Source organism: Martes martes (genome assembly GCF_963455335.1).
Source record: "Martes martes genome assembly, chromosome: 1".
Taxonomy (NCBI): domain Eukaryota; kingdom Metazoa; phylum Chordata; class Mammalia; order Carnivora; family Mustelidae; genus Martes; species Martes martes.
The window spans coordinates 171,524,701-171,540,126 of NC_137888.1; the positions used below are offsets into that span (position 1 = coordinate 171,524,701).

A 15,426-nucleotide genomic window follows, 5' to 3' on the forward strand; every position below is an offset into this window, starting at 1 on the left:
CCTTCCATCTTCAGTTCAAGCCATATTCTCTGATCTAACCACAGGAGGGAGTCCAGAGTTTGAAGGCACTGGTCTGGCCCAGTAATAAAGTGGATACTGAACTCTGGACCCACCTGGACCCTTGTGTCCTTTCTCAGTTGGACAGAACTTGAAAGGATGGTCGAGTGGGACTGGCAGGACGTATCTTCACACAGATTTTAAAGCTACTTTACTATTGCAAAAGGCCAAATAATAATAACCCATTTAAACATAAAAGGTTGCTATTACCAATGTGGCAATTCTACTTTTCCCATGCTCTAGATTATCACTGCTATCTAACACAAGTAACAATGAGAAAGAATTCCTTTGTAACCAATCAAGTTTAAATGGTAAGTGCTATCTTTCCAAAAGGTAAATGATGGAGCAGGATAACCAGATGGGTCAGGTCTTCAAAAGTTGGTAACTATTACCCTATGTGTCTCTATCAAAATGACCTGGCAACTAGGTAAGTAGAAAAAGGCTACAGGAGTACCTGGGTGGCTCAGCCAGTAAAGCCTTGGACTTGGGTTTTGGCTCAGGTCAGTATCAGGGTCTCTAGATGGAGCCTCTGATTGTGTTCCGAACTCAGTGGGGAGTCTGCTTGAGATTCTATCCCCTCCCTGTCCTTCCCCCTCTGCTCCTCCCCTCCGCCCACCCCCACTCAGGCAGGCACCAGCTCTCTAAAATAAATACATAAATAAAATCTTAAAAAAGAAAAAAAGGAAAAGGCTACGTTTGGCACTGGACCTCCTCTCACACTATTTTCTGCAAGGATAGACCCAGATAGATTTTCTTAGCAAACCCCACAATAGCTATTTCCCAAAGTGTGATTTAACCCCATGCCAACTTTAAAGGCACAAGGGATAAACAAATGAACCTCACAACCCGTGAGACAAGACATGAAACCTATCATCAAATATTCTACCTGAAGGTACTGAATTGCAGTGATTGCCCCATGACCAGCTCTTGAACCAACAGATAAAAGTTACAGGGAAGCCAATTTTTACCCAATAGAGAGAACTTTCAAGGAAGGCAAGTGAAACAAAAGTGCAGCCCTCAGGCTCATTTCCAGATAGGGAACTTCCCACTTCAAATATTTGCACAGAACTTAAATTACCAACCACAGGGCAGAGTAGCGGCTTCTTGCACGGAGAGAGGGCCAACTCAAAAGCCCAAGAATCCAACCCATATAAGAAGAAATGCTAGACCTTTTGCACCAGACCAGCTGTCTCCACGGGAGCCCTGTTAGAAAGCTGTCCAAACCCAATCTTATGTGTTTATTTTTCAGTTTTGTTCTTTGTAACACTCCAGCTCCAGAAAAGAAGAGTGGCCATGACCTACCTGGATCACGTTGCCATACTGGATTACGGTCCCCAGCAATTTCCTGTTTTCTGTCTCATTCTGCTTCTTTTCCAAGTCTGCAGCATGCTGTACATGGAGAAGGAAGACTGGTCACAAAGAGGGAACAATGGCTTGTGTTTCTCCACAGTGATGCAAAACCCGTGTCACCAGTTCATACGAGAAACGCAGAAATTGCAAGCAAATACGTAAGCAAAATGAGCAAGGGGTTCAGGAAGCCATCCCACTCTGCCCTTCTTGGCCTTCTTGGCTTTTTTTAAATGTTTTTTTTTTCTTTCAGGCTTTCATGGACATCTGCTTAGGTTAAGATTACGTCAAAAGCTTATGTATCTTTGAGGAAAATAGGGTAAGGGTGGGAGAAAATTTGCATAACCCTTTTATGATTTGTAAAAGTCCTCTTTTAAGGTTTTGGAATAAAATAAAACTGAATTTAAATGATGATTTTGGGTGATTTTTGGTTCTCTGTTCTGGAAAATTCATGAGCCTTAGTTTCTACTTTTGTAAAATGAAGATAAAAATAGTACCTATACTCTCATGTACCATAGCGCTTGGTCACTGCAGTTTTTATGGAATGCTGTTTATTATTATTAGACATTATTGTAATTTATTTAATTTTTACAGCAGCTCCTCGGGGGGGGGGTTGTTATCGCCATTTTAAAAAGAAAAAACATAGACACAGAGATTAAAAGGTTTATTCGAAACTGTAATTAGTAAATAGTGGGTACACAAGGTATTTGTTAATAATATCTACTTCTGTGTATATTTAAAATTTGCTTAATAATGTCTTATTTTGGGGTACTTGGGTGGCTTAGTTGGTGAAGGTCTTACTTCAGCTCAGGTCATGATCTCAGGGTTCTGGGATCGAGTCCTGCATGGGGCTCCTTGCTCAACAGGGAGCCTGCTTCTCCTTTGCCCTCTGCCTGTTTTGCCCCCTGCTTATGCTCTCTCTCTCCCTCAAATAAATAGATAAAATCTTAAAAAAAAAAAACTCACATCTGTACTGTGCTATGTACACACACACACACACACACACACACACACACACACACACACAAAGGAGTATTACTCAGCCATTAAAAAGAATGAAATCTTGCCATTTGTGACAACATGGATGAACCTGAGGGTATTATGCTAAGTGAAGGAAGTCAGACAAAGACAACCACCTGGTGATTTCACCTACATGTTGAACCTAAAAAACAAAACAAATCAACCAGCAAGGGCGTCTGGGTGGCTCCTTCAGCTCAGCATCCAACTCTTGATCTCAAGGTCACAAACTCAGGACCGTGAGTTCAAGCCCCACATTTAAAAAAAGAAATGGACAAACAAAAAAGCAGAAACAAACCAATATATAATGACAACAAACTGGTAGGTGCTAGAAGGGAGGGGGCAAAGGTGAAGAGGAGTGGGAGGTGTAGGCTTCCAGTTATGGAATAAGCCATGGGGATGAAAGACACTGCACAGGGAATAGAGTCAATGATGCTGTGATAGTGTTATACGGTGACAGATGGTAGCTACACTTCCGGTGAGCATAGGATAACCTATGAACATGCCCAGTCACTATTTTTACACCTGAAACTAATTTAACATTGTGTGCCAACTACGCTTCAATTTAAAAATAAGTAAAATATAATGATGTTGGGCATTTTTTAAAAAATCACATCTATTAAGTAGCAGAGATAGTCCTCAAACCCACATTTGGGTTAACTGCAAATCTATAGGTACAAAAGGGGACAGCAGTCATTACTAGTCCAAATTTGGCATGCTCGGGAACCTGGGAAAGCTGGAGACAGGTTTCCAGAAGAGTCCGCCAGGGCCATCAACCAGAACAGGCATTTTTATTCATTTACTTGTACACCTCAGAAAGCACTGTTATCATATTATAACAAAGCCGAAGGGGAACTAGCTTTGTCCTAGGCAATAAAGACACTGTTGTTCCAAGCTCTGTCCCCCAAACCTAGGCTGGGTCAAACAGAAATAAATTAGCAGGAAGAAATCAGTATCTAATCTGATGGATAATAAAACCCCGGTGACCAGCTGTGCGTTTCAGAATAGTTCCCATTGTTCCCTTCCCAGAGTTTCCCTCTCCTTGAGGCCAGATGTCCCCAGATGCCAAGGGGAAAACGGGTCTCTTTCCCAAGAACGGTCTGCATTCTTATAGGACCTTCCGGGCTTGGGCCTGGTTCCACCACATACCAGCTTTACCATCTTGGCCAAGTTACTTAATCTTCCCAAGCCCCACTCAGCATTCTTGTTCACAAAATGGGGACAATGCAAGGGAGATCAGAGAAAATGCACGCCTGGTATATAATAGGCATTCAATAAATTCTAACATTATTATACTACATCACCAAAGTTAAGAAATGTTCTAATGATGAGAACTTCCACTGGTGAACTGGGTGTCTGGGTGGGAAAAGAATATTTCTGTTTCCTTCAAATTCAGCATCTGCCCCATCTCTGCCTTCAGTGCAGGTATTTTTAGGAAGGTACATCTTCTGACAAAAATAAGCTGCAGAAAGCAATCCTAAACCAAAAAGAAACCACGTTACAGGACGGAATGACCTGCCTATGTTAGTGCCGATCACTGTTAAGTTTCTCCCATCTGTCTCAGCCCTGTAAAACAATGGTCTGTTCAGAGACTTCCCTCCCTCTTTCTCCTGGAATTAGGTACCTGTCTGCTTCTCTCAGTCACCCAAGGATAGAATCTACTGGGTTCAAGACACATCCAGAAATAATACCAGGATGGACAACATGACCATCCTGGGCATCTGAATTGCCCTAAGCACCGAGCTTAGCTCTCCCTTCCCCTCTATCCATACCCTCCCTACATTTCCTCCCACCTTCTGTTCTCCCTAGTTTCATGCCTGTGGTGCACCCCTCCAGAGATCTCTGGAGTACCCCACGTGTTCTATAGGTAGTCTCCCAAACACAACACTGGACTGAATGCACTTGGAAGGAAGGTTTAGACTTCTTAGAGAGGCATTTGTTCTTTCTGCTAAGTAGCTGTCTCTGTTAATATGGACAGAACACTCAAGAAAGAAAAAAATGTCCAAGTGGGAAAAATCATACATTCAATAAAATAAGACACAATGTTTTCCAACAAATATAGTTTTTCCTCTACTCAATACCTCCTACTGAAAGAACTCATCTTTAGTAACTCACAAGGCAGTGTTTCTTGGACTTAAATCATATAAAGGCACCTAGGTGGCTGTCAGTTAAGCCATTGGCTCTTGATTTCAGCTCAGGTCACAATCTCAGGGTTAGGAGACTGAGCCTGGCTCAGGCTCTGTGCTCAGCCAGGAGTCTGCTTGAGAGTCTCTCTGTCCCTCTTCCTTTGCCTCTCTTTAAAATAAATAAATCTTTAAAAGTAAATAAATAAATAAATAATAAATGATATAAAGGTTACAGTTTAAGAGAAAAAACTCTCTTAGGCATTCCTCTTACTCCCAATTTCCAGTGGCCTCAGTTTAAGAAGCACTCATCTAAAATATTAAGTTCCTACCTACACTCAGATGAAGTACAAAAGTGGCAACTCAGTGTTTGCTGGCATGTCTAAAAAGAAACATCAGGCCAGTCATCAAGAAGGCATATAGTCCATATTAAAAATTAAATACCACCAGCTCTACATATTAAAGAGTATTTGTTTAAAAAGATATAAAAGGTAAAATTAGAAAATAGTAGAGAACAAATACCCCAGAACCTCTCTTAAAATGCTGACTATCTCATCGGAAATACTGTTGAAAGGTTTAATGATAACAAAGCCTATATAACTATATATAAGAACATTCAATGCATCAACCTCAAGGACTATTTGAAGACTTCACTTTTCCTACAAGCATAAGCGTACTTTGCTTAAGGAGAAAACTCTCCAATTCATTTTACTTTTTACTAAATACATAAATGCCAAATGTGTTCACTTGAGTTCGCCCATCGCTCCTTAGATAACTTCCTCCACAAAGCCAAATTCCAGCCTTAGACAAAACCATTCTTCATGATTTTTGTGTTCAATAGGTGAGGCACAGATCGATAAAAAGGAAGTCAGGTACTAACTATGCCTGGGCCCACTGATTGAGGTTGTTTTGCCCTTGAACAGAACACAACTTGGTCTGTTAAACCCCTCAAGTACATTCTAAGGAATGGCCCACGCTGTGAAACGGTGAACTGACAAATCTTTCTGAAGGATTATCTGGCCATGTTTCTCAAGGATTTTCAATGGGTGCCACTTTGATTTGGCAATTTTATTTACAGAAATTTCTCCTGAAAAGATAATCTTGCATACAAACAGGTCCATAACAGCTAGTTTCAGTACTGTAAAAACTGCCAGGATGGTGAATACCGCCCACCCCACACGGATCGACTATGTAAAATCACAGTGTTGACATACAACAGAGGAAGTGGCCATGTGGCCACTAAACAGGAAAATAAAAGATTCTTATTCTTATATTAAGTGAAAAAAAGTGAGTTAAAGAAAGAGAAGAGAGCCGTATGTTCCCATTGATACTTCAAAATGTAGAAATACAGGAATATACGTTGGGGGGGGGGGAATGCCAAATATAAACCAAGACTATATTTGAGGAGTAAGATTAAGGGATTGTATTTTTTTTTTCCTTTTCTTACTCATATATTTTTCAATTCTTTTTCTGTAATACTCATGTGTATTGTTTCTTCAAAAACCTCATCATACCTCTGTGACAGATAGCCTGGATTTTTAAAATTCATCTTAAGTGTGTTATGTTTTCAAAATTTAAAGCCTAGTAATTTAAACACCTGTTGCCCTTCTCCCTTACACACTGGGTTGAATTTCCAAGGAAAAAAATCACACTTAATGCTATGGTCTCTATCACCATGGTTCACCCTGGATGTTACCATGCTCCCTAAGCGACATGAAGGTCAATCTTAGAGCCACCTGTTAGCTTATGTCAGAAAAACAGAGAAACCATTATTCAGTTACTACAGAAAGGTCACTGGAACATGGGGAAAGGTTATTTAAGGTCAACAAGTTCTACAATGTGTAATACGATATGGAATTAAGGCTTCCGAAAACAAGCAATATAGGACCCAAGCTTCGGGAGACAAGAGACTCGTCACTCTTCTGGCTTTTCCTAGTTTGTCAAGACTATGACTTAATGTAATTGACAGTTTCTCAGAACCAAAACAGTGCAGGTCAAAATGCTGTCAGCAAACAGTAGTCAAAGCCTCTGAACACATTATTTGATTTGTGGGTGGGAGAAGCTCATTTTGCCAAAAGCCTTTTGAGAAATCATGACTAGAAGAGTCACAATCCAATTAGTCCTGCAGAGGGAATGAACACACAGTAACCAGCCACTAGATGTCATTCTCCCTCAGAACGCTGTTTATATGTTGCTTATCCTAGTGAAAAGGAAGTCAAGTGGTCTAGACAACTAATTCCTTAAATGGCATTAATTTAAAATAATCTGACCTTTGATTGGGGTGCTGCACAGTAGTTGACAAAAATAAAAATGAAAACCTACTGGAGACTCGCCATCAACCCCGAAAAGCAAGCAGCTGCCCAAAATACAACATTTTAATGACTGCACTAAAACACGTACACAATTTCCAGACACTAGAGGGGAAAAAAGGTCCAAATAAGCAGCAAAGTAGGAAATGCACGAAGTCAACATCCAAGTCACATCAGCAACCCTAAATCAGGGGAAAGTACTAGTTTCCTTTTTAAAAAATGTTTTAAAGAACCAACAGCATGAAAGAGCTATTTCATTTTCTTCTTTTGCTTCCTTTCTTTCTTTTCAAATGCGTTCAGAGTTCTTGATCACCTTCGAGATTGCATTTTTTTTCAACTGTGCAGTTTTTTTTCACAGTTCATTCATGAAAAGGAGCCCTGAAAGGAACTTTCATTGAAAGGAAAAATGACAGTTCATTACAGGTTGCAAACGGGTGGCTAAAGAACCCCATCCAGCTTGAGACATTATTGTACTGAATGGATGCTTTAAACTTTAATTGAATTAGGTGCCAACGTCTTTTGAAAAATTGAGATATTAGATATAAAGCATGAATTTTTAGCTTCTCTTGAAAAAGTATAAGATGTGGAACAGCTCTGGGCCCATGTCCCCACGCACCAACAGCAGGGGCACGGAACTGCCCCGCTCTGGAACCACACACGTGCACACTCCACTTAGCAACCAGGCCCACCAAGTTCCTTTTATTCCAGTTGGCTTCCTGTATGGTCAAGAGGAATCTGAATTTCCAACTTCTGCTGTAAAAAGCATAGGAAAAGGAAGGTTTTTGAGATGTACTAATAAGATCTGATAGAACAGAATGATTTTCATATCAGAAAAAGAAAAGTCCAAACTACGAAAGATGTACTTCTTCCAAGATAACCCCACAGGCATAAGCACTCAACAGCTACTGAGAGAGATGTGCAAAATTAAACGGTCTTGCCCAAACCATTCAACTAGATTGCCACAGTCCCAGCACAAATATCAGGAGGACCCTGGGTCATCACAATGGTTGGGGGAAGCAGGGGTTGCTACTGATATTCAGTGCACAGAAGCCAGGGATGTTGGATGCCCCGAGATGCGTGGTACAATCCCGTCTAAGGACAAAGCATCATTCGTCCTGTATAGTTGTATGTCTGACTGACATTTACATGGGTTAAAAGGAAGTCTGCAATTTCTGGGTCTAGCTCCTCACTCCACTTTACGTATCAACATAAAGCATAGTTTGATAGGGTTTAATTACCACTAATACATATACCTACAATGCAAGTGCTGTTTAATAAAGAGAGGAGTGTATTTTGCATTCTTTGTAACACTACCAAGATCTGCTGACCATTTTGGAAAATTACTTACAAAAAAACATGCTTTTTAGTGGCAGTACTACACACCTACCTGAGTCATAGTCTTTGGCTGCCTCATTCAGAGTTTATACAAATAGGAGTGAGCATTTACTTCCTTAAGTCCCCTTGAGTAATCCTGCCCAAGCATTAACTAAAGAACACGATTATAAGATTTATTACTTTCCTCTTATTTCTTCTTTATAATTCATTTTTTTTTAAATCTGGTATCTTCAGAGGTTGTATTATGTATGAATGTTATTTCCTGTTTATAGAGTTACACAGTATTTTCTACTAAGAGGAAGTCTATTAAGGTTGAGAATGTCTGCCCTAAAATCATGAAAATAATGACACAATTCCTGAAGTATTCAAAGCAACCTATTTGTTTCTGTTTTCTCTTCTTCTCCTAACCTCTGACTCCCACAGATGCCTCAGACTGAGGCTTGGCACTTCTTCCTCTAGGAAGCCCTCCCTGACTACCACATTACTCATACTTATTCACAGAGATGGATTTGGGTGCTCCTTCTAGGTATTCCCATACTCTCCCAGGTGCTTTTAGGATCACCGGTAATAGTACTTGCCATACTGTCTTGTCACCACCTCTTTATTCCTTATTAACTCTTGAGCTCCCAGAGGGTTCAGACACTGTCACAGTTTTATCCTGATTACCTAGCACAGTGCTTCTTCATTCAACAAGTATTTCTTGAGCATCTACTATGTGCCAGATACTATCACAGGCACTGGGGACACAGTGGTGAACAAGCCAGCCATTCCTTTTCATCTTGTGGGGCTGCCTTTCTAATGAACGAAAGAGGATAATTAAGGGAAGTACTAAATATAATTGCAGACTATCATCAGTGCTGAGAAAAACAGAGACTGTGTTGCAGTGGAGAAAAGCCAGCAGGGCATCACTGAGATAAGAAGATGAGGAGAGACCTCGCTGAGATAATGCTTCAACAGAGATATGAAGGAGGCAAAAGTCTTCACTTAGGAAGAATCAGGAGAAGAATGTTCTAAATTGACAAACTGAAAGCACAAAGGCAGCAAAATTGTTAAGAGACTATGGTGCTCAAAAAAATAAAATGAAATAAAGCTATTGGAGCAGAGTGCGTGCAGTTGAGAAGGCTCAGAGATGAAAGCAGGATCCAGCAAGGACATCGTCTGGATTTCATTGTAAGTGAAATGGCGGTGACTGCCGGTGTGTTCTCACCCTGCACAAGCTCACTGAGGTTAGGAACCAGGTCTTTTCATCAGACCTAGAGCACCTAACCCCCGTCCAAAACGGTATGCACGGGATCAAGAAGGCCCTCCGTGTGAGCCTTTCTTTACCAAATGCAGCTGTCGCGACTTTGCCGTGTATTACTCAAAGGGAGCCAGTGTGACAGATGACCGGGTAAGCTCCATGGGGCTCACAGATACACTGTGTCTTCAACTATTATCGCTAAGTCTCAAGAGGGACCTTTGTTTTTCATTCCGGTAGCAAGTATCTGAGTGCCTACTATGTCTTGTAGGCATGAGAGACACAGCATTGTACAAACCTGACACAAATCTGTGCCTGCAAGTAGTTTGTTTACATGAGTTGGGGGTAGCCAGCTGATAAAATACATTAGAAAGATTATGATAAATGACACTGAGAAAAATAAAGCAAGAAAGGGGGACAGTGAATGGGTTGCAATTTTAATACTACTACATTGGGTATATGTCATGTCCTTCTTCTAAACATCTCCAAGTAGTTCCACACAAATTAGCCTCACCGAAGAATTAGGTCATCTAGATACTAGACACTAGAAAATGATGTCACTGTTTTACAGATAGAGAAATACACTTAGAGAGGCTCAAAAACTTGCTCATGGTCACAGAGCACATCAGCAGAATAAGCTTATATGCCAACTAGCAATCAAGATAAAACAGTGATAAAATTTATTAAGCACTTATTGTATGTTGCAGGCACTATTCATGTGCCTTTCATGTGTCATTTCATATAATTCTCACAACAGTCTCTTGATGTGGATATTATTCCATTCCCATTTTATAAGCAGGTAACGAAGGCCCCAAAGAGCTGATTAACCTTCCCAAGATCAGCACTGAGTGAGTCTGCTTCCAGAGCTCATGCTCATAACCAGTACTGTAGCTAGAGTTATCCCCGAAAGCGAATGCCTAAGAAAACAGTGACTCTCAAGGGATCCCAGGGTGACTATGACCCATCTCTCCTTAGAGTCAGCTCCCTTTTACCTCTTTATCAAAGAACATAGGAAAGCCCGTGCCCAGAGCTGGAGGGTTGCAAAGCTAATCCACTTCACTCAGACACAACCCAAGTGGCCGTTCCTAAGACCCTTATCATAGACAGGTCCCTCGCGATACGTACGTGCAATTTGTTGAGCAATACGGCATCTGTTGTGCTGTTGGCACCTGGCTTGGCGGCTTTCCAGAACTGCTTCTGGGCAGAGTAGCGATTCATGGGACATAGCTTAAAGAGGCAATCTAGAAGTGAAACAAATAAGAATGTTTTTGAGGAAGTATATGCATCCGACCTATGAAAAAACATTCTCTTAAGTATAAAGTTACAAGGCCCTTTTAGGAACCTCTCCTCTGACCTTTAATCTATGCCACCACAATGTGAGGTGCCAGGTGAGGAAACTGAGGCTTTCAAAAAGTCAGTCAATTCATTAGCTGTTGTCTCACAGCCAGTTAGTGGCAGAGCTAGGACTCAGAGTCTGGGGCTCTTAAAGCTACCCCATAGTTATCTCCTTTCCTTTGTGATGGACAGACAGGAGAACAGACACCCTTGTCATATGCAACAACACAAGCATTTTCATATGCAAATACAACTCTCTTCAATCCAACTACATTAAAACAAAACAAAACAAAACTAGAGAAGGGGCACAGGTGGCTCAGTGGGTTAAGCCTCCAACTCATGAATTCAGCTCAGGTCTTGATCTCAGAGTTGTGAGTCCATGCCCTAAGTTGGGCGTCACACTGGGCATGGAACCTACTTAGAAATAAATAAACCCTAGAGAAGCTTTTTTATAGGGACCTCTTAGGGCAGTGGTCTCTTGAGCACCATATACAAATGATTCTCGGGGGCAGAAATAAAATATCTGGGGCTTGGAGAGAAACAGCACAAGCCCTTTCCCCTCAGTGTCAGTGGGTCACGATGTGCTTCCATGTGGGTGTGCCTGGGCTCATACAACTTCATATACTGTCTTAGAGAGTAGGTAGAACTGGCCCTCACACAACAGACTACTGGCTTCAAAGTATTTCTGCAAAGAAGTCCAACCAGCAAAGATAATGGTAATGCAAACTGAGCAAGTAAGAAAAAGGCACAATCAACTCTTGTTGCATTCCCTTTGTGAGCCACTAGACGGGGAAAATAATGATGATCCAAAAAAAGGAAATTTGAAATCGCCTAGATAATAAATCTAATAAAACCATTTAAAGCATTGTCTCTAATGATGAGCCTAACCCTACAGCACCTCTGGGCCTCCCAGCAGGATAATCATAATAGGATAATCCCGATAGACGGGATACTACACTGTTTAATCTTAATATTTTCATCAATGTTCACTTTCCTGCTTGTTTTTATAATATATACAATATATTAGTATAGTAACAGATATTCAGAACTTTCAAATATATACACAGACATAGTTTAGGGGTATACTTGTCAAATTTTTGATAGGGACATGCCACCAAAAAAGTTTAGAAACAGTTGCTCTATAAAAAACTAACACAAAAATTGACACTATTCCCTGAGAAGTTTACATTTTGACATAATTAGGTTTTCAAGAGGTTAAGTATTTATAGAGTAAAATTAGTAACTCTGGAATGAAAACCTAGGTTTGGAAAAAGTATACCCTGAAATATTTCAGAACAAACTTCTCAAGGATATTCAATCTAATAACCACACGCTTATTCTCATCTGTTCACTGAAACAGATTCTCTTAAAGGACCTCAAATAGGAAAATACCTAATTATAGTTTACACCCAAAAACTCTCTCAAAGCAACAAAAATTCATTTGCTATCGAGTAGGTAGACACAATGGCTTTGCTCTAATTCCAATCACTGTTTCTTCTAGAAGGATCAGTGAATTTTTACAAAGTACTGCACAATCACTTGACACTGTTCAGGAAACAAAAAAATAAATAAATAAAAGATCATTTAATTGTAAAACTAAAAAGTACTTTCCCCCTTTCCATAATCTTCTTCCTCACTAAATATTTCTACCTAATCACCAGCAGTTACAAAGTAAATATAAAAGCATAGATATCCACCCTTATCAAGAACATAATCCTTAACCCATTACTCAAAGTAATCATTAGGGCGTATGAAAGATGCCATCTAGAGAGAAAACAAAGGACACCTCAGGTAACCTATTAAAAGATAGAGCCGTTATCCCCAACTCTTATGAAAGCCACAGGTCACTGTCATTTACTGTATTAGTGGCAACTTAATGACATCATTAAGACACTATCCCCACCAGTTTCACCTATGTGAACCCCCCGACTATTAACCCCATGAACAAGAACACACAACCGTGAGACTATTGGTCAGCTTTAAAGGTCCTAGCTTTGGCGGTGGACAGAGGTGGGCTGGACAAGGGTGACATCCTTGATAATCAGTGACTGAAAGGACATTCAAAACATGAATGCCATCAGTATTAATATTTGACACAGAACTCACTTTATGGGCCAAATAAGGTGAACAATTTCAAACTTCATCAATAATAAGAGTAAAATGGTCTGCATTTTTTCCTCCAACACACTTCATATGACAATAGCTTAATGGTATGAATTGCAAACAAAAGAATTTAAGTTGGTTCTAGGAACAATCAGGCTGGAATCATAATGCCAAGGGATTAACATGCAATGGAAGGTACCATTCGACAAGTGTTCATGGGACAGCCAAGTCCAATGCCCCACTTAAATAAATGGGCCACAACACAGGCTCAAAACTTCAGGTGACTTCACCTTCATCTAGGATGAGAGTGTCAATTTAAGTACTAACAATCCAACCAAAGCCTTGCTGTAACTTCCACACCAACTACTTTCCTTGGACAAAACAAAGCACTGCATTGGGTGAAGCATATTTACAACCAACCAGCTATGTAAATATAAGAGATGCTAACACACTAGTAACAGAACCAAATTAGCCTTGCTGATTTTGTCCTGTCTTCCCAGTTGCTTAGCAACTGATTCAAAGAGAAAATTAAATTAAGCAACTCAAATGTGATGTTAAACTAACCTTCCAAAATTCTGCAAGTCAGCGGCTCCACATTGCCCTTTGCTATGTGGATGGCACAGCGGGGCAAAATTAAAGTTCCACTGGATTCTAATACTGTGCTAAGTATAGGAATACACAAATACAGCAAATCCAGTAGAAGAATATATATAATACATATTTGAGAGAAAGGAGTACGTGTGTGTATGCGTGTGTGTGTGTGCATGCACGTGTGTGTATATATACATATGTGTGTGTACACACACACACACACACACACACACGCACACGTGCGCGCACGTGCACATACACAGTGGTCTGATCTCACCCCAAAGAAATGCCACAAAGAATACCTTATGTGACAAGTGTTATTTTAGGCCTTTGAAGAATAAACTAAACTAAGCTTTCAAAAAATTACTCCTGAATATTCCTAAGCTTTCACAGATGCCATACTGGGCTAACACAGAAGTTGTTAGCTGAATAGAGGGTCGGGTTAGGTGCTGAAGGGCTGAGTGGGCTGGAACCCAAATTCAACAGGCCATGGGGGATCTTCTGTGGTTTAAACAGCATCCCAGAGCTTGGCTGGAAGGAGAAGAGTCAACTGCTTGAAGATGCATTAACTATGAAATGAGCACTTGTGGTGCACCATTAAAAGAGGAAGTCAAGGGGGCACTTGGGTGGCTCAGTTGGTTAAGTGTCAGGCTCTTGATCGTGGCTCAGGTCTTGATCTCAGGGTCATGAGTTCAAGCCCCACATTGGGAAACAAAAACAAAAACAAAACAAAAGAAGGAGAAGTCAAGAGGAGTCACAGGTGTTCATGGAGTCCTCTGCAATAGGGTCCCTGGCTCCCTCCATACCATCTTCCACCCACATCCGTAAGTTTTGAACTCTAGAATGATAGGCTCCTGCGTGCAGACATTTTGTCTGTTTGGCATGCACTCGTAAACCAGAGCCTAGGAGTCCAGAAGGAGCGCAGCGATAGTTGCTAAGTTAGTGACTACATTGTGCTGTCATCTCTATAGCTCCCCAAGTGATGACAGGTATGTCCTCTCAAGACACCTCCAGGTCTAAGCCCCTGGGAATCTCTTCACTGAGAATCTCTTCATTGTGCTGTCATCTCTATAGCTCCCCAAGTGATGACAGGTATGTCCTCTCAAGACACCTCCAGGTCTAAGCCCCTGGGAATCTCTTCACTGAGAATCTCTTCATTGTGCTGTCATCTCTATAGCTCCCCAAGTGATGACAGGTATGTCCTCTCAAGACACCTCCAGGTCTAAGCCCCTGGGAATCTCTTCACTCTTCAGTTACCATTTACTAACGTGCCTACTGTGAGCTGGGTGCAGTACAGGGTGCTGAAAATGCAATGCTGAACCCAGCTCACATGTTTCTTAATGAGAGCAAAAAACTCAAGACACAAGTTGAATGGCATCAAGTCAAAAGTACTGTGGAGGGGGGACGCCTGGGTGGCTCAGTTGGTTGGGCGGCTGCCTTCAGCTCGGGTCATGATCCCAGCATCCTGGGATCGAGTCCCGCGTCAGGCTCCTTGCTTGGCGGGGAGCCTGCTTCTCCCTCTGCCTCTGCCTGCCACTCTGTCTGCCTGTGCTCACTCTCTCTCCCTCTCTCTCTCTGACAAATAAATAAAGTCTTTTAAAAAGGTGGAGGGGTGCCTGGGTGGCTCAGGTCATGATCCCAGAGTCCTGGGATTGAGCCCCGCATCGGGCTCTCTGCTCAGCGGGGAGCCTGCTTCCCTTCCTCTCTCTCTCTGCCTGCTCCTCTGCCTACTTGTGATCTCTGTCAAATAAATGGATAAAATCTTTAAAAAAAAAAAAAAAGTACTGTGGAGGAATGAATTCTATACTGCCACAGTGTGGCCACTGCGGATATGTGGCATTTACACAGGGTCGTCAGGATGGGCCCCCCTAGGACCGTGGCATTTGACAGATGGCTGAAGGGTGTGAGGGAGCCACCTTGATAAACATCCGGAGGCAAAGCTTTCCAGCCAAAAGGACTAGCAAGTCCAAAG

The 15,426-nt window shown here is 41.3% G+C and overlaps 1 protein-coding gene across 1 annotated transcript in view; it reads right to left on the reverse strand.

Moving 5' to 3' along the window:
• ITPR1 (inositol 1,4,5-trisphosphate receptor type 1) overlaps positions 1 to 15,426 on the reverse strand; it is a 335,828-nt gene that overhangs the window by 204,822 nt on the left and 115,580 nt on the right. The window contains exons 5-6 of the mRNA XM_080801715.1: positions 10,551 to 10,666; positions 1,360 to 1,446 (exon numbers count right to left, since the gene is read on the reverse strand). Coding sequence (XP_080657841.1) covers positions 1,360 to 1,446; positions 10,551 to 10,666 — 203 coding nt within the window. The remainder of the gene's footprint in view (positions 1 to 1,359; positions 1,447 to 10,550; positions 10,667 to 15,426) is intronic.